This window comes from Saccopteryx bilineata, chromosome 7, assembly GCF_036850765.1.
Source record: "Saccopteryx bilineata isolate mSacBil1 chromosome 7, mSacBil1_pri_phased_curated, whole genome shotgun sequence".
Lineage (NCBI taxonomy): Eukaryota > Metazoa > Chordata > Mammalia > Chiroptera > Emballonuridae > Saccopteryx > Saccopteryx bilineata.
In genome coordinates, this window is record NC_089496.1 from 70,751,103 (window position 1) to 70,775,682 (window position 24,580).

A 24,580-nucleotide genomic window follows, 5' to 3' on the forward strand; every position below is an offset into this window, starting at 1 on the left:
TGTGGACTGAAATGGATCAATCAAAAGCCATTGTCTGGGCCCTGGCCGGTTGGCTCAGCGGTAGAGCTTCAGCCTGGCGTGCGGGGGACCTGGGTTTGATTCCCGGCCAGGGCACATAGGAGAGGCGCCCATTTGCTTCTCCACCCCCACCCCCTCCTTCCTCTCTGCCTCTCTCTTCCCCTCCAGCAGCCGGGGCTCCATTGGAGCAAAGATGGCCCGGGCGCTGGGGATGGCTCCTTGGCCTCTGCCCCAGGCACTGGAGTGGCTCTGGTCGCTGCAGGGCGATGCCCCGGAGGGGCAGAGCATTGCCCCCTGGTGGGCAGAGTGTTGCCCCTGGTGGGCGTGCCGGGTGGATCCCGGTCGGGCGCATGCGGGAGTCTGTCTGACTGTCTCTCCCTGTTTCCAGCTTCAGAAAAGTACAAAAAAGGAAAAAGAAAAAAAAAAAGCCATTGTCTGGGGAAATGATGTTCTGGCTATTGAAAGTCACACAGGTCTTTTATATTCAGCTGTTGTTATTTTTAAATCTAATTGTAGTAATCACTCTCTTGCTTCATGGCTGATAATTTGCCAGTGCCTTGGCTATAGCTTTTTTCCACACTGGTACCAATGAATGAAGTACAGGAACAGGGCCATGTGTCCACCACGTAGTGTAGTGAATATACCAGGGGTCAGGAACTTATGGCTCATGAGCCAGATGTGGCTCTTTTGATGGCTGCATCTGTCTCACAGACAAATATAATAACGTTAAAAATATAAAACATTTTCATGTATTACAATCCATTCATTTCCTACCGCTCATGTTCATGGTTGTGGGTGGTTAGAGCCAATCACAGCTGACCTCTGGACAACACCAAATTTTTATTGGATAATGTGTAACACACATGGGTCATTGTGAGGTCAGGAAGTAAACTTCACTCCTTTTAATCAAGTAGTCTGCTAGCTAATTGCAGAAACCCTTTTGACAAAGAAGATGGCTAAAAGAAAAAAAGATGAGTATCGTACTTTTCAGCAGGAATGGACAGAGGAATTCGCCTTTGTGGAGAGAGCAGGTTCTGCAGTGTGTTTAATATGCAGTGATAAAATTGCATCAATGAAACGGTCAAATATAAAGCGGCACTTCGACACACGCCATACTACATTTTCATCGAAATATCCAGCGGGGGACAGCAGGAAGAAAGCATGTCAAGAGCTACTGTGCAAAGTGCAAGCTAGTCAGCAGCAACTCCATGTTTGGACCCAACAAGGTGACTGGAATTCGGCTAGCTATGCTGGTGCTTTAGCAATTGTGAGAAATGGAAAGCCATTCACAGATGGGGAGTATGCCAAAACATTCATGCTTGATGTTGCCAATGAACTTTTTGACTTTTTGGATAAAGACAAGATAATCAAGCAAAAGACTTGCCTCTGTTGGCAAGAACTGTTCACGATCGTACCATCATGATGGCAAATCAAATTGAGGCAACACAAGTGAAGGACATAAATGCAGCACCATTCTTTTCTCTCACTTTGGATGAGTCAACAGATGTAAGCCATTTATCCCAGTTCAGTGTGATTGCAAGGTATGCTGTCAGTGACACACTACGTGAGGAAAGTCTTTCTGTTTTGCCTATGAAAGAGACAACAAGAGGAGAGGGTTTATTTAAGTCTTTCACTGAGTTTGCTAAAGAAAAAAATCTACTGATGGATAAACTTATTTCAGTGTGTACTGATGGTGCTCCTTGCATAGTGGGGAAAAACAGGATTCGTAGCGCTTCTTCATGAACATGAAAAGAGACCCATCCTAAGTTTTCACTGCATCCTACATCAGGAGGTGCTTTGTGCTCAGATGTGTGGCGAGCAGCTTGGTGAGGTGATGTCGCTGGTCATTCGGGTGGTCAACTTTATCGTTGCCCGAGCTTTAAATGATCACCAGTTTAAAACACTGCTGGGTGAAGTTGGGAATAATTATCCTGGTCTGCTTCTGCATAGCAGTGTGCGTCGGTTGTCAAGAGGGAAGGTGCTCAGCCGTTTTGCGGCTTGTCTGAGTAAAATCCGGACTTTTCTTGAAATGAAAAATGTCGAGCATCCTGAGTTAGCTAACACTGAGTGGCTCCTGAAGTTCTACTATCTCGTGGACATGACTGAACATCTGAACCAGCTCAATGTGAAAATGCAAGGCGTTGGAAATACAGTCTTATCCCTTCAACAAGCCGTGCTTGCATTTGAAAACAAGCTGGAATTCTTCATTGCCAACATTGAAACAGGTCATTTACTACACTTTGAAAAACTGGGAGAGTTTAAAAATGCATGCACAGCAAGTGACCCTGCTCAACATCTTGATCTCCAGCAGCTAGCGGGCTTCACATCTAATCCCCTGCAGTCATTCAGAGTGCACTTTGGAGAATTTCGTGAGTGCACTCATCTTTTTAAGTTCATCACCCATCCACATGAGTATGCAGTGGACAACGCTGACCTGAGTTACATCCCCGGTGTCTCCATCAGAGATTTTGAGCTACAAGCTGCTGACCTGAAGGCCTCAGACATGTGGGTGAATAAGTTCAAGTCACTGAATGAAGATTTGGAAAAACTCGCACGACAGCAAGCAAAGTTGGCAAGCAAACACAAGTGGGGAGAAATGAAAAAACTTCAACCTGCGGACCAGGTGATTGTCAAAACTTGGAATGCACTTCCTGTCACATACTACACACTGCAGCATGTGAGTATTGCTGTACTGACAATGTTTGGCTCTACATATGCATGTGAGCAGTCTTTCTCACATCTAAAGAACGTTAAGACCAACCTATGATCATGTTTAATGGATGGAAGTCTCAACGCCTGCATGAAGCTTATCCTCACCACGTATCAACCAGACTACAAAGCCATCAGCAAAACCATGCAGCACCAGAAGTCACATTAATTGTAGGAAATACTTTATTCATCATTGATTAGCAACAGCATAACAACATTATTAAAAAGAATTCAGAGACTTATTGTACTTTAAAAGTGTTGGTCTTACATAAAATGCACACATTTACTTTTTTTTTTAACAAGATATTTTATTTTATTTTATTTTTACATTTTATTCTTTTTTTAGAGAGAGGAGACACAGAGAGAGAAAAGAGATAGAAAGAACAGAGGGAGGAGCAGGAAGCATCAACTCCCATATGTGCCTTGACCAGGCAAGCCCAGGGTTTCGAACTGGTGACCCCAGCGTTCCAGGTCAACACTTTTACCCACTGCGCCACCACAGGTCAGGCCACATATTTACTTTTATTTAGTGTTAAACATATTGTATGGCTCTCACAGAATTACATTTTAAAATATGTGGCGTTCAGGCTTTCTCAGCCAAAAAGGTTCCTGACTCCTAGAATATACATTAATTCTTCACTTTTTCGTTTTCTCTGGCCCCTTCCCCCTAAAAGTGGAGTGCTATGACTTCTTGATACATGGGCAAGATATTTAGAAAAGTTCTATGTTTGGGGATGATATTATATCTATGAAGGGACCACATTCCTCTTTGAAATGTTAGCTTATGTTACTTGCAGACGGTAACAGCTGAAAATCATTCCTTTTCTCTCTTTTTATTTTATTTTTTTTCCAGTTCAGCAAAACACCAAACTGCATGGCTATTGCCCAGGACTATGTGTTTATTGGAGGAGCCAAAGGATTCTCCATCTATAGTCTGTACGATGCTAAACGAATATATGTTTGGGATAAACTTAAGGTTGATGTCACGTCCATATGGGCCACAGATTTGGGAAGTGAAATACTTATTGCTCCTGTGGATGAAATGGGTACTTGTTCTTCATCTTCCTTTTAGCCTAATTTACATGTACCTGTAGATTGCTGTTCAATATAATTTCCTTCTCAGGTGTGGGTAGGGCTGGACATGGCAAGTTCTCCCCAGTCATGTCATCATAATAAACACCTACAGAATAGTATGGTGTGCCAGGAACTCTTCCAGCATTTCACATATTTGGCCCATTGAAGCCTCACAACAGGAGGTAGGTATAATTTAATATTTCCTGTTTCTCAGAAGAGGCAACGGAGGCATGGAGGTTAAATAATGACTTGAGGTAACGTGTGGAGTATAGCACAGGCAGGATTAGAACCATGCAGTGTGGCCCCGGCGTTCACACCCTACGGGCACTCGGCAATCCTGCTGCTCACATACACCAGGGCTGCTTTTCCCTTTCAGCCTGAGGACAAACAAGGCCCTCCTGGGGACTACAGTATAGAGCAGTAATTTTTTACCTTTTTATACTTGGGCATCAGTGAAAATAGAAGAATTATTTCAGGGACCGCTAAGGCAGAAATCACCCTGAGCATAAGCAAATCTGACTAAGATCATTGGGTCTATAATCTTCATACAACATCAGGGTGGTTAACTCTTTCATGGACTGGCATGCAATTTCTGGTGGACCCAGTCCGCAGACTGGTGGTTGAAAACACTGGTCTAGAGAACTTTAGACAGTTTTCTGGAGGACACTGTCTCTGCAGTGGGCAGGACCCGACCTGATTGATATTTTAGGAAGGGCACACCAGTGGGAGTTCACAAAAGTCAAACAAGAGGCAGAGAGACTAGGAAGAACCAGTGTATTCACTGAGGACAGAATCTGTGAAGGTCTAGACCAAGGCAGGGGCCATTTGAAGGACAAGAAAAACTGTACTGTGGTTATGTAAAATGTTAACATCAGGGGAGGAGAGGTGAGGGATATAAGGGAATTCTTGTACTCTTTGTGCACATTTTCTTTGAGTCTGATATTAGTTCAAGATAAAAAGCTTTAAAAAGGAAAAGGAAAATGTAATGGAAAAACTTGGTGAGTGATGGAGTATGTGTATGCAGTGGGGAGGTGAGTGAGGAGGTGAGTGAGGGAATGGCTTCCCTCGATAGCCATTGTAGGAGAATACGTCTTCAGGGCTCTGTGAGGTGAAGAATTCCATTTACATGTGCCCAGCTTTGAGGCACCTGGAGTGGGAACATTGATACTGGGGGGTGGGTCTGATCACACTGTATCTGGTCAGTTTCATGCCTGTGTGACCCTCAGTGCAATGAATTTGAAGGAGAGGCTAACTGGGTTGTCCTCAGCACATTTGTGGTCGTAGAGCAAGTATCCCATGGATTTTTATTGGGTTGAGTGGGCTGGTTGCCTTTGCAAGGCAAAACGACTTGAACTAAGAGGCAGAATGACTTGAATGTTTCAAGTGTGTGGAGGAAGGCGGGGAGACTAAGGCCATCACCAGCGTTATTATGGGTGGAGGGATAGGTTTATGAGTGTCTGGGAAGCACCTAAAGAAAGAGTCAAGAAGTCATGGTGGATGATGATCCTGCACTGGAGCCCATAGGTTAAACAGGAATTAGAATGACAGATTACTTACTAAATCAACAAAATCAACGGCATGCGGAGCTTGTTGGAGGATGAGAAGTGAGGCACATAGAAGAGTGAGATACAGCCTTTCCCTCAGAGAATCGATGAACTTGCTAGAAGAATAAAACACCCACAGGAAACAGATGGATAACAATGTGAGGCAGTATGGGGTGGTGACCAAAACAGGGAACAGAAGTTGGAGGGGGCTGGTGTGGCCGAAGGGCTCCCAGGAGGCTCCCAGAAGAAGAAGATAGGGCCAGGGTGAGCAGAGAGGACACAGAAGGCAGACCCACTTGGACATTTCAAGTGCAGGGTGGAGGAAGGCAGGGAGAGCAAAGCCATCACAGGCAGTGGAGAGCCAGGGAGAAGGCCTGAGAATACATGAGCTTATGATGACAACTTCAGGAAGTCCAAGAGAAGATTCCAGTTCTACTTGTCTGTCTTACATCCCTACTTATTTCTCTGTTTCAGGTATCGTTAGATTGTTTTATCTTTGTAAGGATGGTCTTTTCTTCATCAAAACTATCAATGAAATGGTAAGTTCCTCTAGCTGGGCCACAAGCTGTAGCAAATCAAGTTTACTTTTTTATTTTTAAGGGGAGATAGTGAAGCAGATTCCCGCATGTACCCCAACTGGGATCCACCCAGCAACCCCTATCTGGGGCTGATGCTCTAACACATCAAGCCACTGGCTGTGGGAGGGGAAGAGGGAAATAAGGAAAGAGGGAAGGGGAGAGAAGCAGATGGAGGCTTCTCCTGTGTGTCTTGACCAGGGATCAAACCTGGGATGTTCACATGCCGGGCCGATGCTCTATCCACCGAGAAAACTGGCCAGGGCCTCAAGTTTTCTTTTAATATTATGGATGCAATGACAGCTGCCCTAGAATAGTGAGAATTAGACACTTCCCTGGTCAGAGAGCCTTCTCTGAAATATTTAAAACCTGACCATCAGAGGGTAGGTGCTGAATTGCTTGGATTTATTTACCCTGTGGTTGAAAAAAGAAAATTACTATGGAGTTCCCATCCAGGTTGAGCACCAGACTAACATCTTATATCTACTTACAAGTGCCTAAAATTTTCAGGCTGCCTTACATCCTGTTCGCTGGCCCATGCTTGGAGTGATCTCCCTGCCTCCCTACCTACTACTTGTGCCTCTGAAATTTCTCCCAGGCCTCAAGACCTGCTCAGATATCTCCTTCTCTGACATACTTTCCCTGATGTACCCAAGAGAAGCTGATCTTCCCTCCTCTGTGCCACCACCATACAGAACAGAATTTCTATGCCATGTCTACCCTCATCCCTATTTGTTTATGAGACTGCTTCTTCTGGATGTATGTTCCCTGAGAGCAGAGGCAGATCTGATGTGTGTAGCCCTTGTTCCTAGCATATTGCTTGTGTATTACTGTAAGTTCTCAGAATGTAGGGGTTTATTATTATTATTATATTATTATTAATGAATCCAAAAAAGAGAGGGTATTGCTTAGGGTAGATTTCTAATTGCAGTTTGTCTTATAAAAGACATTATTGAGGCCTTGGCTGGTTTGCTCAGTGGTAGAGCATTGGCCCAGTGTGTGGATGTCCTGGGTTCAATTCCTGGTCAGGGCACACAGGAGAAGCACCCATCTGATTCTCCATCCCTCCCCCTTCTCTCTCACTCTTTTCTCCTCCTGGAGCCATGGCTTGATTGGAGCAAGTTGGCCCTGGGGCACTGAGGATGGCTCCATGGCCTCTGCCTTCTGCACTAAGAAGAGCTTGGTTGCTGATCAATGGAGCAACACCCCAGATGGGTAGAGCATCAACCCCTAGTGGGCTTGCCAGTGGATCCCAGTCTGGGCGTATGTGGGAGTCTGTCTCTGCCACCCCTCCTCCTCTTGCTGGAAAAAAAAAAGGCATTATTGATGGGACCCAAAGCAGTTCAGTGGGGGGAAAGATGGTATTTTCAATAAATAACGCTGAATAAAGAAATGAGGGAAATGAATCTCAACTCTATTTCACACCATATGTAAAAATTAATTTGAGATGGATTATTGACCTAAATGTAAAGGCTAAAAACATTATCCTCTTGAAGAAAACATGAGAAAATATTTTCTGCAATCTTGGGGCAGGCAAAGATCACATAGAACATAAAAGCACTAACCATAGGGGAAAAAAACCAAAGTGAATATTGGACTTCATCAAAATTAAAACCCCATTCCTCACACCATATATAAAAATGAACTCAAATGGATCACATATCTATATGTAAAATCTAAAGCTATAAAACTTCTAGAAAACACGGAAGTCTTTGTGACCTTGAGTTAGGGCGATTTTTTTAGTAAAAACACCAAAAGCAAGATCCATACAAGAAAAAAGTTGATAAATTGGACTTCATTAAAATAAAAAAATTCTGTTCAAATAAATAAATACAAACAAAAAAAATACTTCTGTTTTGCAAAAGGCACTGTAAAAGAGTAAAAATACAAGCCATAGATGGGGAGACAATTTTTTTTTTTTTACAGGGACAGAGAGAGAGCCAGATAGAGGGATAGATAGGGACAGACAGGAACGGAGAGAGATGAGAAGCACCAATCATCAGCCCTTTGCTGTGATACCGTAGTTGTTCTTTGATTGCTCTCTCATATGTGCCATGACCGTGGGCCTTCAGCAGACCGAGCAACCCCCCGCTCGAGCCAGTGACCCTGGGTCCATGCTAGTGGGCCCCTCGCCCAAGCCAGATGAGCCCACGCTCAAGCTGGCAACCCCGGGGTCTCAAACCTGGTTCCTTCCGCATCCCAGTCCGACGCTCTATCCACTGCACCACTGCCTGGTCAGGCGGGGAGAAAATAATTTCAAGTCACATCACAAATCTGATACAGGACTTGTGTCCAGAAAAATAAAGAACTCGCAAAACTCAAAAACAAGGAAACAACTCAATTTTTTTAAATGATCAGAGGGCTTGAAAAGAAAGGACAATTCCCAAAGAATATATATGCGAGGCAAATAAACTGTCAACCTCACAGTCATTAAGGAAATCAAAATCAAAATTACAACCTATCATTGCATGGGTATTAGAAGGCCTAAAATTCAAAAGACTGACCATCCCAAGTGTTGACAGAGGTATGGAACTCCTAGAACTCCCACACATTGTCCCAAAGCACAGAGGTTGCTGGTTCAATACCCAGTCAGGACACATTCAGGAACAGATGTCCCTGGCTCCTTCCTGCTTTCTCCCTTCCTCTCTCTAAAATCAATAAAATAAACAAAAAATAAATAAATAAAAATTGAGCCTGGCCTGTGGTGGCAAAGTGTGTATAGCCTTGACCTAGAGCACTGAGGTAGCCAGTTCGAAACCCTGGGCTTGCCTAGTCAAGGCTCATATGACAAGCAAGCAATGAACAACTAAAGTGACGCAACTATGAGTTGATGCTTCATTTTTTCCCCTTCTTTTCCAAGTGAGAGGAGGGGAGAGAGACAGACTCCCTCATGTGCCCCAACTGGTATCCACCTGGCAACCCCCATTTGGGGCCAATGCTCTGGCCATCTGGGGCCATGCTCACAACCAAGCTATTTTTAGCGCATGAGGCAGAGGCTCCATGAGCTATCCTCAGTGTCCAAGGCTAATGCGCTCAAACCAACGGCTGCAGGAGGGGAAGAGAAAGATAAAGAGAGAGAAGTGGGGGTAGGGGTGGAGAAGCAGATGGGTGCTTTTCCTGTGTGCCCTGAGAGGGAATCAAACCCGGGACATCCACACACTGGGCTCAAGATCTACCCCTAAGCCAACCAGCCAGGACCAGGTTGATACTTCTTGACCCCCACCCTCCTCTCTCTGTAAAATCAGTTTTAAAAATAACAACAAAAAACCCTCTAACACACTGCTGATGGTAAAGTGCAATGGTACAACCACTTGGCAGTTCTTTAAAAAGTTAAACATACAGCTACCATATGATCCAGCCATTCTGCCCCCAGTTACCCAGAAGAAATAAAAGCCTATCTCCTTACAAAGCTTGCACATGAATATTCATAGCAACTTTGAGATCGCCAAAAACCAGAAACCACTCAATGTCTATCAATGGGTGAATAGATAAGCAAATCGTGGTGCATCTATACAAGATGAGCACCCACCTCAACATTGCATCCCATGACTGATGCAGACATACAGAAAAACCTAAGCCACAGATGGCCAGGGGACAAGAGCAGCCAAGTATTCCGCTGAGGCATGAGCTCTGGAGGCTGAGTAAGGGTGGGCTTACCCCCTGAACAACACCTGGTTCTGTCTAACTGGAAATGAATGTAAAATTGCAGTAATAAGTGAACAAAGAATGGAGCAGAGGCGCTTGAGTGTCTGTTTTCTGACCATTTTCCAGATAACTAGAACTACAAGCATTATCTACAGTGTCTGGTTTTTATTTTTATCTAAAGTCTTTTCTTTTTGGCCATACCAAAAAGGTCTTTTTTTTCTCAATTTGGTTTTTAAAAAATGTTTATATTATTTATTTTAGAGAAAGGATAACATGGGGAGAGAGAGAGAGAGAGAGAGAGAGAGAGAGAGACAGGAATATTGATCTGTTCCTGTATGTGCCCTGATTGGGGATTGAACTGGTAACCTCTGCACTTCAGGATGATGCTCTAACCAACCAAGCTATTTGGCCAGGGCCAAGTTGAGACTTTTAAGAACCTAATTTTTTTTGATTAATTTTAATGGGGTGACATTGATAAATCAGGGTACATATGTTCAGAGAAAACATTTCTAGGTTATTTTGACATTTGATTATGCTGCATTCCCATCACCCAAGTCCAATTGTCTTCCCTCACCTTCTAACTGGTTTTCTCCCCTCCCCTAACTCCCTTCCTCTCCTCCCCCCACCCTGTAACCCCCACACTCTTGTCCATGTCTCTGAGTCTCATTTTTATGTCCCACCTATGTATGGAATCATATAGTTCTTAGTTTTTTCTGATTTACTTATTTCGCTCAGTATAATGTTATCAAGGTCCATCCATGTTGTTGTAAATGATCCGATGTCATAATTTCTTATGGTTGAGTAGTATTCCATAGTATGTACGTACCAAAGCTTTTTAATCCACTTGTCCACTGACAGACACTTGGGCTGTTTCCAGATCTTCACTATTGTGAACAATGCAGCCATAAACATGGGGTGCATTTCTTCTTTTCGAACAGTGCTATGGTGTTCTTGGGGTATATTCCTAACTGGTATAGCTAGGTCAGAAGGCAGTTCGATTTTTAATTTCTTGAGGAATCTCCATACTGTTTTCCACAGTGGCTGCACCAGTCTGCATTCCCACCAGCAGTGCAGGAGGGTTCCCTTTTCTCCACATCCTGGCCAGCACTTATTCTGTGTTGTTTTGTTGATGAGCGCCATTCTGACTGGTGTGAGGTGATATCTCATTGTGGTTTTAATTTGCATTTCTCTAATGATTAGTGATGTTGAGCATTTTTTCATATGCCTATTGGCCATTTTTATGTCCTCTTCGGAGAAGTGTCTATACATTTCTCTTTCCCATTTTTGGATTGGATTGTTTGTCTTCCTGGTATTAAGTTTTACAAGTTCTTTATAAATTTTGGTTATTAACCCCTTATCAGATGCATTGTCAAATATATTTTCCCATTGTGTAGTTTGTCTTTTTATTCTGTTCTTATTGGTTTTAGCTGTGCAGAAACTTTTTAGCTTTTTAGTTTGATAAAGTCTCATTTGTTTATCCTGTCTTTTATTTCACTTGCCTGTGGAGACAAATCGGCAAATATATTGCTGCGAGAGATGTCAGAGAGCTTACTGCCTATGTTTTCTTCCGTCACCTTCTAACTGGTTTTCTTGGTGCCCCTCCCCTCCCCTAACCCCCTCCCTCTCCTCCCCACCACCCTGTAACCCCCACACGTAAAACCATAAGATGCTTATGGTTTTACGGCTTACATTTAAGTCTTTTATCCATTTTGAGTTTATTTTTGTGAATGGTGTAAGTTGGTGGTCTAGTTTCATTTTTTTGCAGGGAGCTGTCCAATTTTCCCAACACCATTTGTTGAAGAGGCTGTCTTCACTCCATTGTATGCTCTTACCTCCTTTGTCAAATATCAGTTGTCCATCCTGGCCGGTTGGCTCAGTGGTAGAGCATCGGCCTGGCGTGCAGGAGTCCTGGGTTTGATTCCTGGCCAGGGCACACAGGAGAAGCGCCATTCTGCTTCTCCACCCCTCCCCCTTTGCTTCCTCTCTGTCTCTCTCTTACCCTCCCACAGCCAAGGCTCCATTGGAGCAAAGTTGGCCTGGGCGCTGAGGATGGCTCTGTGGCCTCTGCCTCAGGCGTTAGAGTGGCTCTGGTTGCAACAGAGCGATGCCCCAGATGGGCAGAGCATTGCCCCCTAGTGGGCATGCCGGGTGGATCCCGGTCAGGCACATGCGGGAGTCTGACTGCCTCCCCGTTTCCAACTTCAGAAAAATACACACACAAAAAAATATCAGCCTGACGAGGCGGTGGTGCAGTGGATAGAGCGTCGGACTGGGATGCAGAGGACCCAGGTTCAAGACCTCGAGGTCACCAGCATGAGTGTGGGCTCATCTGGTTTGAGAAAAAGCTCACCAGCTTGAGCCCAAGGTCACTGGCTCCAGCAAGGGGTAACTCAGTCTGCTGAAGGCCCACGGTCAAGGCACATATGAGAAAGCAATCAATGAACAACTAAGGTGTTGCAACGCATAACGAAAAACTAATGATTGATGCTTCTCATCTCTCTCCATTCCTGTCTGTCTGTCCCTATTTATCCTTCTCTCTGACTCACTGTCTCTGTAAAAAATAAATAAATAAAATTAAAAAAAATATATCAGTTGTCCATAAAAGTGTGGGTTTATTTCTGGGTTCTCAGTTCTGTTCCATTGATCTATATGCCTGTTCTTATGCCAGTACCAGGCTGTTTTGAGTACAATAGCCTTATAATATAACTTGATATCCGGAAGTGTGATACCTCCCACTTTATTCTTCCTTTTCAAGATTGCTGAGGCTATTTGTATTCTCTTTTGGTTCCATATAAATTTTTGGAATATGTGTTCTGTATCTTTGAAGTAAGTCATTGGTATTTTAATCGGTATTGCATTGAATTTATAAATTGCTTTGGGTAATATAGACATTTTAATGATGTTTATTCTTCCTAACCATGAGCACGGTATATGCTTCCACTTGTTTGTATCTTCCCTGATTTCTTTTATCAATGTTTTATAATTTTCCGGGTACAAGTCTTTAATCTCCCTGGTTAAATTTATTCCTAGGTACTTTATTTTTTTGGTTGTAATGGTAAATGGGATTGATTCCTTTACCATTACATTTCTTCTCTTTCTGACAGTTCATTGTTAGTATATAAAAATGCCTCTGATTTCTGAGTATTAATTTTATATCCTGCCACCTTGCTGAATTCATTTATCAGGTCTAGTAGTTTTTTGACTGAGACTTTAGGGTTTTCTATATACAATATCATATCATCTGCAAATAATGATAGTTTTACTTCTTCTTTTCCAATTTGGATGCCTTTTATTTCTTTTTCTTGTCTGATTGCTGTGGCTAGAACTTCCAGAACTACGTTGAATAAGAGTGGTGAAAGGGGGCACCCCTGCCTTGTTCCTGATCTTAAGGGGATTGCTTTTAATTTTTGCCCATTGAGTATGATGTTGGCTGTGGGTTTGTCATAGATGGCCTTTATCATGTTGAGGTATGTTCCCTGTATTCCCACTTTGCTGAGAGTTTTGATCATGAATGGGTGCTGGATTTTATCAAATGCTTTTTCTGCATCTATTGAAATTATCATGTGGTTTTTCTCATTCCTTTTGTTTATGTGATGAATCACATCGATATGCAAATATTGTACCAGCCTTGCCTCCCAAGAATAAATCCCACTTGATCATGGTGTATGATTTTTTTCATATTTTGCCGGATCTAGTTTGCTAATATTTTGTTGAGGAATTTAGCATCTAAATTCATCAGGGATATTGGCCTATAATTTTCTTTCTTTGTGTTGTCTTTGCCTGGTTTTGGAATCAGAATTATGCTCGCCTCATAAAAGGAGCTTGGAAGTCTTCCTTCCTCTTGAATTTTTTGAAATAGCTTGAGAAGGATAGGAGTTAGTTCTTCTTTGAGTATTTGGTAGAATTCACTTGTGAAGCCATCAGGCCCAGGACTTTTCTATTTTGGGAGTTTTTTGATAACTGTTTCAATCTCATTTGTTGTAATTGGTCTGTTTAGGTTTTCTGATTCTTCCAGATTAATTTTTGGAAGATTATATGTTTCAAGGAATTTGTCCATTTCATCTAGGTTGTCTAGTTTTTTGGCGTACAGTTCTTCATAGTATTTCTTACAATATTTTGTATTTCTGTTGTGTCAGTTGTTATTTCTCCACTCTCGTTTCTAATTTTATTTATTTGAGTCCTCTCTCTTTTTTTCTTGGTGAGTCTGGTTAAAGGTTCATCGATCTTGTTTACCTTTTCAAAGAACCAGCTCCTGGTTTCGTTGATCCTCTGTATTGTTTCTTTAGCCTCTATGCCATTTATTTCTGCTCTAATCTTTATTATTTCCTTCCTTCTACTAGCTCTGGGCTTTACTTGCTGTTCTTTTTCTAGTTCTTTTAGATGTAGGGTCAAGTTGTTTATTTGAGCTTTTTCTAGCTTCTTGAGGTATGCCTTTAATGCTATGAACTTCCCTCTCAGGACTGCTTTTGCTGTGTCCCATAAATTTTGAGTTGATGTATGCTCATTATCATTCGTTTCTAAGAATTTTTTAATTTCTTCTTTGATATCATTGTTTACTCATTCGTTATTTAATAACATGCTATTTAGTTTCCAAGTGTTTGAGTATTTTTCAGTTTTTCTGTTGTGGTTGATTTCTAGTTTCATGCCATTGTGATCAAAGAAAGTGCTCAATATGATTTCAATCTTCTTAAATTTGTTGAGACCGCTTTTGTGCCCTAACATGTGGTCTATTCTAGAGAATGTACCATGAGCACTTGAAAAGAATGTATATTCTGCTGTTTTAGGGTGAAAGGTTCTGAAGATATCTATTAAATCCAGTTGATCTAGTATGTCCTTTAAGTCTGCTGTTTCTTTGTTAATTTTCTTTCTTGAGGATCTATCTAGTGATGTTAGTGGGGTATTGAAATCCCCTACTATTATAGTATTGCTGTTGATCTCGCCCTTTAATTCCATCAAAGTCTGCTTTATATATTTAGGTGCTCCTGTATTAGGTGCGTAGATATTTATAACGGTTATATCTTCCTTTTGGATTGCTCCCTTTATCATTATGTAGTGACCTTCTTTATCTCTAACTATAGTCTTTGTTTTAAAGTCCATTTTGTCTGATATAAATATTGCTACCCCAGCTTTTTTTTCATTTCCATTTGCGTGAAATATTTTTTTCCATCCTTTTATCTTCAGTCTATGTGCATCTTTTGTTTAAAGGTGTGTCTCTTGTAGACAGCATATGTATGGGTCCTGTTTTCTTATCCACACAGCTACCCTATGTCTTTTGATCAGATCATTTAATCCATTTACATTTAAGGTTATTGATATGTAATTGTTTATTGCCATTTTATTCTTTAAAACTGTATTCCTTTTGCTATATTCTTTTTCTCCTTTGATCTGTTTACAAAAGGCCCCTTAGCATTTCTTATTTTTTTAACTTTTATTTATTTATTTATTCATTTTAGAGAGGAGAGGGAGAGACAGAGAAAGAGAGAGAGAGGAGAGACAGAGAGAGAGAAGGGGGGAGGAGCTGGAAGCATCAACTCCCATATGTGCCTTGACCAGGCAAGCCCAGGGTTTCAAATCAGCGACCTCAGCACTTCCAGGTTGACGCTTTATCCCACTGCACCACCACAGGTCAGGCCCCCTTAGCATTTCTTGCAGCCTTGGTTTGGTTGTAGTGAATTTCTTGAGGTTTTTTTTTTTTTTTTTGGTCTGGAAAGGTTTTTATTTCTCCTTCAATTTTAAATGATAGCCTTGCTGGATAAAGTAGTCTTGGTTATAGGCTCTTGTTCTGCATTACTTTGAATATTTCTTGCCATTCCTATCTGGCCTCAAGTGTTTCTGTTGAGAAGTTGGAAGTCATTCTTATGGGGGCTCCTTTGTAGGTGATAGTCTTTTTTTCTCTAGCAGCTTTTAATATTTTCTCTTTATCACTTAGCTTTGGAATTTTAATTATGATGTGTCTTGGTGTTGATTTCTTTGGGTTTCTCTTTAATGGAATTCTCTGTGCTTCTTGAACATGTGAGATGTTTTCCTGCCTTAGTTGAGGGAAGTTTTCAGCTATAATATGCTTGAACAAAGTCTCTATCCCTTGTTCTTTCTCTTCTTCTTCGGGAACCCCTATAATGCGGATGCTATTTCTCTTCATGTTGTCACAGAGCTTTCTTTCTTTCTTTTTTTTTTTTTTTGTATTTTTCTGAAGCTGGAAACGGGGAGAGACAGTCAGACAGACTCCTGCATGCGCCCAACCGGGATCCACCTGGCACGCCCACCAGGGGGCGACGCTCTGCCCACCAGGGGGCGATGCTCTGCCCCTCTGAGGCGTCGCTCTGTTGCGACCAGAGCCACTCCAGCGCCTGGGGCAGAGGCCAAGGAGCCATCCCCAGTGCCCGGGCAGTCTTTGCTCCAATGGAGCCTCGCTGCAGGAGGGGAAGAGAGAGACAGAGAGGAAGGAGAGGGGGAGGGGTGGAGAAGCAGATGGGCGCTTCTCCTGTGTGCCCTGGCCGGAATCGAACCCGGGACTTCCACACGCCAGGCCGACGCTCTACCACTGAGCCAACTGGCCAGGGCGATCACAGAGCTTTCTTAGAGTTTCCTCAGACTTTTTGAGTCTCTTTTCTTTTTTATGCTCTGCTTCCGTGCCTTTATTTATCATGTCCTCTAACTTGCTGATTCAATTCTCAGCTTCATCCATCCTGCTTTTAATTCCTTCCATTGTGTTCTTCATTTCTGATAGTGTATTTGTCATTTCTGATTCTTTTTTATTATTTCAATATCTTTTATATTTGCTATCTTTATTTAGGTGTTTGTAATGACCATCTATTGTTGTTCTATTATCTTTGAGCATCCTAACAATCGTTATTTTAAACTCTGCATCTGGTAATTTGGTTATATCTGATTCATTCAGGTCCTTTTGTGGGGATTTCTTTTTTTTTCTTTTTCTTTTGGAACGCTTCATGAATTTGCATGTCATCCTTGCACAGGGGCCATGCTAATCTTCTCTGTATCGTTCCAATTTTAGTATATGTGCTGCCGAAGTGAGCACCTTTTCTGGGCATTTCTCTTGATTCATTTGTGTTGCACTTCTCTGCCTTCTCATTTTCTCTGTGTAAAGGAAGGTTTTGGCCACTGGAGTCCACTGGTTGTGGCCTCTGTTCCCTAGGTATGGTCTGTCTGCAGGCCCGCCACCCCCTCTGCTGTTGCTCATTTGAACGTTTGAACCTCATTTTTATTTGTAATGAAACAACTCAATTTTTATTTCAAGTCAATAAAATCTAAGTACCCATTAACAAAAGTCTAAATAATAATAATTATGATGATGATATACTAGTAAGAAAATGAAAAAAAAAACCCACAGACAAACTGGGAGAAAATACCTGAGGTATATTTATTTTAAAGTATATCCAGAATAGGCCCTGGCTGGTTAGCACAGCTAGTTAGAACATCATCAGGAAACACCAAGGTTGTGGGTTCAATCTCTGGTCAGGGTACATACAGGAAGCAAGTACTGACTGCACAACTAAGTAGAACAGGGGGCGGGAATCTTTTTGGCTGAAAGAGCCATGAATGCCACATATTTTAAAATGTAATTCCGTGAGAGCCATACAACGACCCGTGTACCTTACGCATTATCCAATAAAAATTTGGTGTTGTCCTGGAGGACAGCTGTGATTGGCTCCAGCCACCCGCAACCATAAACATGAGCGGTAGGAAATGAATGGATTGTAATACATGAGAATGTTTTATATATATATATATTTTTTTAACTGATAAGAGAACTTTAATATAAATGTCTGCTTTTTGAGCTAGCTCCTCCCCCCATGAGAAAGCAGCATAATCACTAAAAAGTAACTCATTTATTTACTGGTGCTCTTTTTAGGCAATCTGAATTTTTTCCACCGTCGTAAGACCACTCTGTGTTTTTCACTTTCAGTCTTCTCTTCAAACACTTTTTTCAGGACAACCCGCATCACTATCTCCGTTTCTGTTTCTTTATCTTCTCCAATTAGAAGATCCAATGTATCGCCCACTTTCACCGTTCTGCTCTTCTTCCATAATTTTTCCCCGTTCAGCCTGAGTTCACCTTTGTAGAATGCATCTTCCACTTTGTTTCTTCCAACATCTAGGCCTGTCTTCAGGATAACATCATACCGAAAGGACTGAACCACCTTTTCCAGGTCTTTATAGTCTCTGACCACGCTGGCGTCTTCCTCTCGCTCCTCTTCCTTCTCACTCATTTCATTATGATCACTGTCTTCATCAGAGTCCTCTTCATCTTCGACTTTTCCTAGAGTCTTTCTAGTGGACTTTTTAGAGCTTATATTACTTTTGAGTCATAAGGAAAATGGAAAAATATATTCTGGAGGTATTAAAAGCCCTGGGAGTCTCAATGAAAAAATATTATGGAAAAGTGTTTTATAATTTGATGCATTTAATTTGGTACTAGAAAAAGATAAGTACTGATTCCAGGAAACAGAGTTTGTGTGAAGGCGTCCCTCGTAGCACTCCCCAGAGTCCAACCCAGGCATCTGGTTTTCTTAAAATACTGGTGGGCAATCTGATACTAGTCACAGCCATGGTGCATATAACCTTCCCGGGTCCTCAAGGTCGAGGGAAGCTGGACCCCTGCGTCCTCGCTCCGGGTCTGTATGTAGACAGAAGTAGGTGCCGAGCCCTGCGGCGAACAGTCTCGGCCCGCCGGGTGCCCACAGGGCGTCCCGTGGCTGGGCAGGACGCGGGACCTACACGGAGCGCTAGCACAAGCGAGGGCGGGGCCTGTTTTATATTTTTAACATTATTTTTTTTATTAAAGATTTGTCTGCAAGCCAGATGCAGCCATCAAAAGAGCCACATCTGGCTTGCGAGCCATAGGTTCCCGACCCCTGAAGTAGAACAACAAATGAATGATCCCCTCCTTCCCTCCAACCCTCCCTTTTTTCTCTGTCCTTCCCTTCTTCTCTCTGTCTCTCTAAAAATCAATCAATAAAAAAAGGTATTATAAAGAACACTAAATCAATAATGAAAAGATAACACAACAAAAAATAGGCAGAAGGCCTGACCTGTGGTGGCACAGTGGATAAAGCGTCCACCTGGAATGCCAAGGTCACTGGTTTGAAACCCTGGGCTTGCCCTGGCAAGGCACATACAAGAAGCATCTCCTACAAGTTGATGGTTGATGCTTTCTGCGCTTCCCCCTTTTCTCTTCTTTCCTCTCTCTAAAAATAAAATATAAGCAAAAGACTTAAACTGACACTTTACAAAAGAAGATATCAAATAACTAATGTTTAAAAGTACCAAATACTATTAGTTAACAGAAACATGCAAAATAAAATCACAATGAGATACTACTGCACTCCCATTACAATGCTTAAACAATGAAAAAGAGTACGACAAATGCCGATGGAGATGTGGAGCACCACGAACTTTCCCGGTGCTGGTAAGAGTGTGAAGTGATCCACCTACACTGAAAAACTGATAGTTTCTGATAAAATTAAACTGATCACTCATCAATTGCACTCCTAGGTATTTACCCCAGAGAAATAAAAACACCCACAAAAGGGCATCTCTTCAAGCCTGTAGCTTAAAGGGTTTATGTTTCCTGGTGAGAACCACACCAGTCCTGACATGCACCCTTCTCTGTCACCAGGCAACCTCACTCTAGCAGCCTCTCTCTTCTTTACAGGATGACACCAACAGGCAGACCACCCTTGTAAAGATGGAGATCTCTCACGGAGGGGACTTTGCAGCCTTCCTCCTCCAAGGCAAGATTAACTAGAGGCTGTTAAGAAAGTCCAGATTTGCGGTCTCTCCCAGATAAGCACTTTTTCCTGCAAGCCTCTTATTTAGAAGTAATTTACAGAAGAATTGCAAAGACAGCTGAGAGTTCCCCTATACTTTTCACCCAGCTTCTCCAGTACCAACATTTAACATAACCATGGTGCATTTGTCAACTGAAACAAATAACATTGGTGTAATAATATTAACTACATTTTTTTTTTCAAATTTCACCAGTTTTCCACTAATTTTTTTTCTCCAAAGTTCCATCCAGAATTACCATATTGCATTTAGTCATCACATCTCCTTTTTTAATTGTTTCTTTTTATTAAGTGAGAGGTGGGAGGCAGGGAGGCAGAGACAGACTCCCACAGGCACCCCAACCAGGATCCACTTGGCAAGCTCCCTACAGGGCAATGCTCTGCCCATCTGGGACCACTGCTCCATTGCTTAGCAACTGAGCTATATCAGTGCTTGAGGCAAGGCCACAGAGCCATCCTAAGTGTCTGGGGCCCAGGGCCAAAATTCAAGCCATGGCTGCAGGAGGGGAAGAGAGGGACACAGGGGGGAGGGGGGAGAAACAGATGGTTGCCGCTCCTTTGTGCTCTGACTGGGAATTGAACCCAGGACTTCCACGCACCGGGCTGATGCTCTACCACTGAACCAACTAGCCAAGGCCATCATCACATCTCCTTAGTCTACTCCTATCTGTGACAGTGTCTTGGTCTTTCCTTGTTTTTCATGACCTTGACACTTCTGGAATACAAGTCAGAAACTTTGTGCAATGTCCCTCAGTTTCAGTTTGTCTAAATTTTTCTCATGATTCAACTGGGGTTAAGGATTTGGGGGGAATATACACAGAGGTGAAGGGCTCTTTTCATTGCATCATATCTGGGCAGGGGGGAACATGGTAGCAACATGACTCCCTCCTGCTGATGTTAACCTTGACCCTTAAAGTGGCGTCGGCTGGCTTCCTGCACTGTTGAGCCCATTTTTCCCTGTCCAGACTTAGAAACAAGTCACTAAGTTAGAAACAACCACACTGAAGGGGAGAGGATTTAAACACCACTCCCTGGGGGTAGGAGGATCAAAGAAGTTTTGAATGAATGTTGAAACCACCACAGTGATTAATAAACACTTTGGGGATGGGGGACACTTTGCAACTCTGCAAATATCCTGTTTCTCCTGAAAGTTTCCACCCACCAATTTCGGCATTCATCATTGGATCTTGCCTGCTGCAATTACTACTATGGTGATAGAACATATTTTTCTCAAATGGATTGTTGGCTTGATTTTTAACTTTTAAATAATTAGACATATGGTTTATGGTCCTCTATTTATATTCTTGCCCAGGTCCCTCAAATGTTGAACGCTTGAGTAAGAGATGTATTTCATGATGCTTTATGCATCAAAGGAAACTTTCATTCTGTAGTAGTTTCCTAGGGCTGCCACAGCAGGGTGGCTTAACACAGCAGTTACTTATTTTGTCTCAGTGCTGAAGGCCCGAAATCTGAAGTCAGGGTGTCCAGATGATCACTTTTTAAAGGAAAATTTCAGCCAGAAACCCATCCTACGGGAAAGCACCCCTCCCCAGATTGGCAGGTATTTGGTATAGAAGCTGACCATATTTCTATGACAAGATCAAGTCCCACAACCCCCCATGTGTTGCCATCAACTCAAATATTAGAAGAATTCTCTGGAGGCATTTCTCCCAGGTATGGCCTTCTCAGCCATACCCCTGTCAGTTACTGATTCTATATATGCCACCTTCCTCCCCAGACAGGGATCACTGTGAGAAAATGTCAGTGGAATTGACCATTTGGAACCTGGAACACATGGGGACAGGTGCAGCAGAGCTTGGTTAGAAGCTGTTAGGTCAGTGCAGGGTGGTGGCTTTAGGACAGGTCAGCTATCTGGGTGTGAGGACCCTGCTGTTCAGAGATGTCTGCTGGTCTCCGTGTCAGGGGTTCTGGAAGACTCTCAGAGGACACTTGGTGCCTGCCTGCCATTGCTCAATGGCCCCTTGGTTTCCCAATACAGGAGCTGGAGAGACTTGGCTGGATGTGTACAAATTGCCCAAGGAGTCTTGGCTCAAGGAAGTGGAGAACCCCCAACTCACTACAAATCCAAAGAAAAAAGTCAGACAGCCGCAACTGGTAGGAAACATCTGTTTTTGTTTGTTTGTTTGTTTTGTATGAAGTGAGAAGCAGAGAGGCAGGGAGACAGAGTCCTGCATGCGCCTGACCGGGATCCACCAGGCAAGCCCACTAGGGGGCAATGCTCTGCCCATCTGGGGCATTGCTGCATTACAACCGGAGCCATTCTAGCACCTGAGGTGGAGGCCATGGAGCCATCCACAGCACCTGGGCCAACTTTGCTCCAATGGAGCCTTGCCTGCAGGAGGGGAAGAGAGAGAAAGAGAAAGAGAAAGAGAAGAGGGGGAAGAGTGGAGAAGCAGATGGGCGCTTCTCCTGTGTGCCCTGACTGGGAATTGAACCAGGGACTTCCACACACCGGCTCTACTGCTGAGCCAACTGGCCAGGGCCAGGAAACATCTGTTTTTAACTGCTCTGTTTCTCCCTACCCTGGTCCCACATCTGGCCTAAACCCTCCTTGAAATTTCAAGATGAATGTGGCCTTCTGGAGGTTGTGAGAGAGGACAAATGCACACTGGCCCATGTCTCCCTGCTTTGGTTAAAATCAGATGTTAAAAAGCAGAGGGTCAGCCCTGGCCGGTTGGCTCAGCGGTAGAGCATCGGCCTAGCGTGCGGAGGACCCAGGTTCGATTCCCGGCCAGGGCACACAGGAGAAGCGCCCATTTGCTTCTCCACCCCTCCGCCGCGCTTTCCTCTCTGTCTCTCTCTTCCCCTCCCGCAGCCAAGGCTCCATTGGAGCAAAGATAGCCCGGGCGCTGGGGATGGCTCTGTGGCCTCTGCCTCAGGCACTAGAGTGGCTCTGGTCGCAATATGGCGACGCCCAGGAGGGGCAGAGCATCGCCCCCTGGTGGGCAGAGCGTCGCCCCATGGTGGGCGTGCCGGGTGGATCCCGGTCGGGTGCATGCGGGAGTCTGTCTGACTGTCTCTCCCTGTTTCCAGCTTCAGAAAAAAGAAAAAAAAAAAAAAAAAAAGCAAAAAGAAAAAAAGAAAAAAGCAGAGGGTCCTCTGTAATGGGACCTTCAGTTTCTCCCTTGTCTGGGAGTCATCTGTGCACCAAGAACAACTCCCAGGCCACTTCTCTGAGGGGAGGGCCTTGCATCCTCACTCCGGCCTCCCAGATAATTTCTCTTCCTTTCTGGGCTAAAATAACCCTTTCATGCCTTGCATCCCACTGAATTTCCCAGACTTTGGTATAAACAGGTTGTTCTCAATGTACAGAAATGCATGTATTTTTCATGTGATTCTTAGACGTTAGGACTGCTACCATTTCAGTTTAATTTTTTGTGTTCCCTGGGCCTCGTGCTGTGTCTTTGAAATATAGTTTATAGTTCCTCAGTAAATATTAAGACAATCTGCTTTACTATCCCATGTGCCCTTATTGTTTTTAACAACTAATATTAACGAGTCTGCCTTTAAAGCCTATTGTACTAGGCACTCAAGGCTCAGGGGGGTGATGGGCGGAGGAGACCGAGACAGCCTCACGTGCACTCTGAGCTCGCGGAGTGGCTGGGAAGGAAGCCCTCTCGTCCAGGATGTCTCTCCAGGGGTGGTCCTGTATCTCTGGGAGCGCTATCAGCCTGGAAAGCGTGCCTCTCTGAGCTTTTACAGAAATTATTCTTTGTACCTTTTTTTGACACCTCCCACATGCTACCTTTTTAGCTATTGTGTTATGCATGAAAGCTCTTCTTTTCTTAACTAGATGATACATTTCTGGATTAAGAGCATACTTTCTGCTTCTTTTTATCAACCAGCCCCAGTGTATCATATTCAGTGCCCAACACATATCTTTTTGGAGGGATTCACTTATTACCCAACTGAGGAGAGCCCCGTGGGGTGGGGGTGGTGTCTCACTGTAATTCAGTTTCCACACGCGCTGAGGAGCAGCCAGGCGCGGCGGCAGCTCTCACACTGTGGGCTACATTCGAAGTTAAATAAAATTGCTAAACCTTACCAGTATATTTTGCCAATCAGAAATAAACTTACCTCTCTGTTCGTTTTCTGTTTCCTGTTTCCCCAACTATCCCTTAAGATCCTGGAGAATAGGGATCATGTATTAAAATCCTGCAGGCGGGGGATCACATAAATACCAGTCCTCCATTTCTACTGATGAGTTCGGTACTTACAAGAGTAATTGGGAGGAAGAAAGAGCACCTCAGAAGGTTAAAGGCCACACATCACACCCACTGTAAATTAATTCCTCATTTTCCTCCTCAGAACACTCTTGATCCTGTGACTTTGGATAATTTAGAAACGGTAAGAAACTTTTTTTTTTTAAGCGAGGGTAGAGGAGATACAGAGACAGACCCCTGCATGCGCCCCGACTGGGATCCACCCGGCAACCTCCATCTGGGGCCAATGCTCTGCCCATCTTGGGCCATGCTTGCAGCCAACCTATTTTTAGCACCTGAGGCCAGAGGCTCCAGTAAGCCAGCCTCAGCACCTGTGGCCAATGCACACCAATAGATTGGGCTATGGCTGCAAGATGAGAAGAGAGTGAGAGAGAGAGAGGGAGGGAGGGAGGGATGGAGAGAGAGAGAGAGAGAGAGAGAGAGAGAGAGAGAAAGAGAGAAAGGGGGGAGGGGGGAGAAACAGATGGTTGCTTCTCCTGTGTGCCTTGACCAGGAATCAAACCTGAGACTTCCAGAAATGGTAAGAAACTTTAAAGAAAATCTCCAGAGAGATTTAAATTACATGTTAGAGATTTTTTACTTGAAATTGACCTTAAATATCAAATATGCAAGTAAAATGTCCCAACAGGACACTGTTTTCAGATTCTCTGGGACTAAATCTTATGCATGTCCCTTGAACATGGCCCCCTGTCCTTGAAGATAACTGACCCAAGTCATTTGTCCAGAAGTGGGTCTCACTGGAGGGAGGTTAGATTTCAGGATCCCTCCTTGTCTGCCCCATTCCAAAGCCTTGAGAAGAGCCTAGTAATGTGCTCACGTGGTCCCATATTTCTGTAAAATTGGCAACAGGAACATTTTGGGCCAAAGCCTTACTGTCTTTTCATTCATACTTCCCCTCTGTCATGGGTATTTTGTGTTCTTTTTCTTCCAGAAGTCTCCAAATTGTTGGTATGTCACACCCCATG

General features: G+C 43.4%; 2 protein-coding genes and 1 non-coding gene across 7 annotated transcripts in view; 1 reads left to right on the forward strand and 2 right to left on the reverse strand.

Moving 5' to 3' along the window:
- Positions 1–24,580, forward strand: part of WDR93 (WD repeat domain 93) — a 47,434-nt gene that overhangs the window by 2,630 nt on the left and 20,224 nt on the right. For all 5 annotated transcript variants that reach the window (XM_066240487.1, XM_066240491.1, XM_066240489.1 and 2 more), the window contains 5 exons: positions 3,581–3,773; positions 5,820–5,884; positions 19,239–19,317; positions 21,371–21,486; positions 23,701–23,739. In XM_066240487.1, the coding sequence (XP_066096584.1) occupies positions 3,581–3,773; positions 5,820–5,884; positions 19,239–19,317; positions 21,371–21,486; positions 23,701–23,739 (492 nt within the window). The remainder of the gene's footprint in view (positions 1–3,580; positions 3,774–5,819; positions 5,885–19,238; positions 19,318–21,370; positions 21,487–23,700; positions 23,740–24,580) is intronic.
- LOC136311323 (U6 spliceosomal RNA) lies at positions 16,495–16,601 on the reverse strand. Its single transcript, XR_010726726.1, has one exon. It is a non-coding gene; the product is annotated as a U6 spliceosomal RNA (small nuclear RNA).
- Positions 17,398–18,318, reverse strand: LOC136310470 (mitochondrial transcription rescue factor 1-like). Its single transcript, XM_066239115.1, is given in 2 exon segments — positions 17,398–18,028; positions 18,030–18,318. Coding segments are annotated over 2 exon segments (720 nt in total). The 5' UTR covers positions 18,134–18,318; the 3' UTR covers positions 17,398–17,412.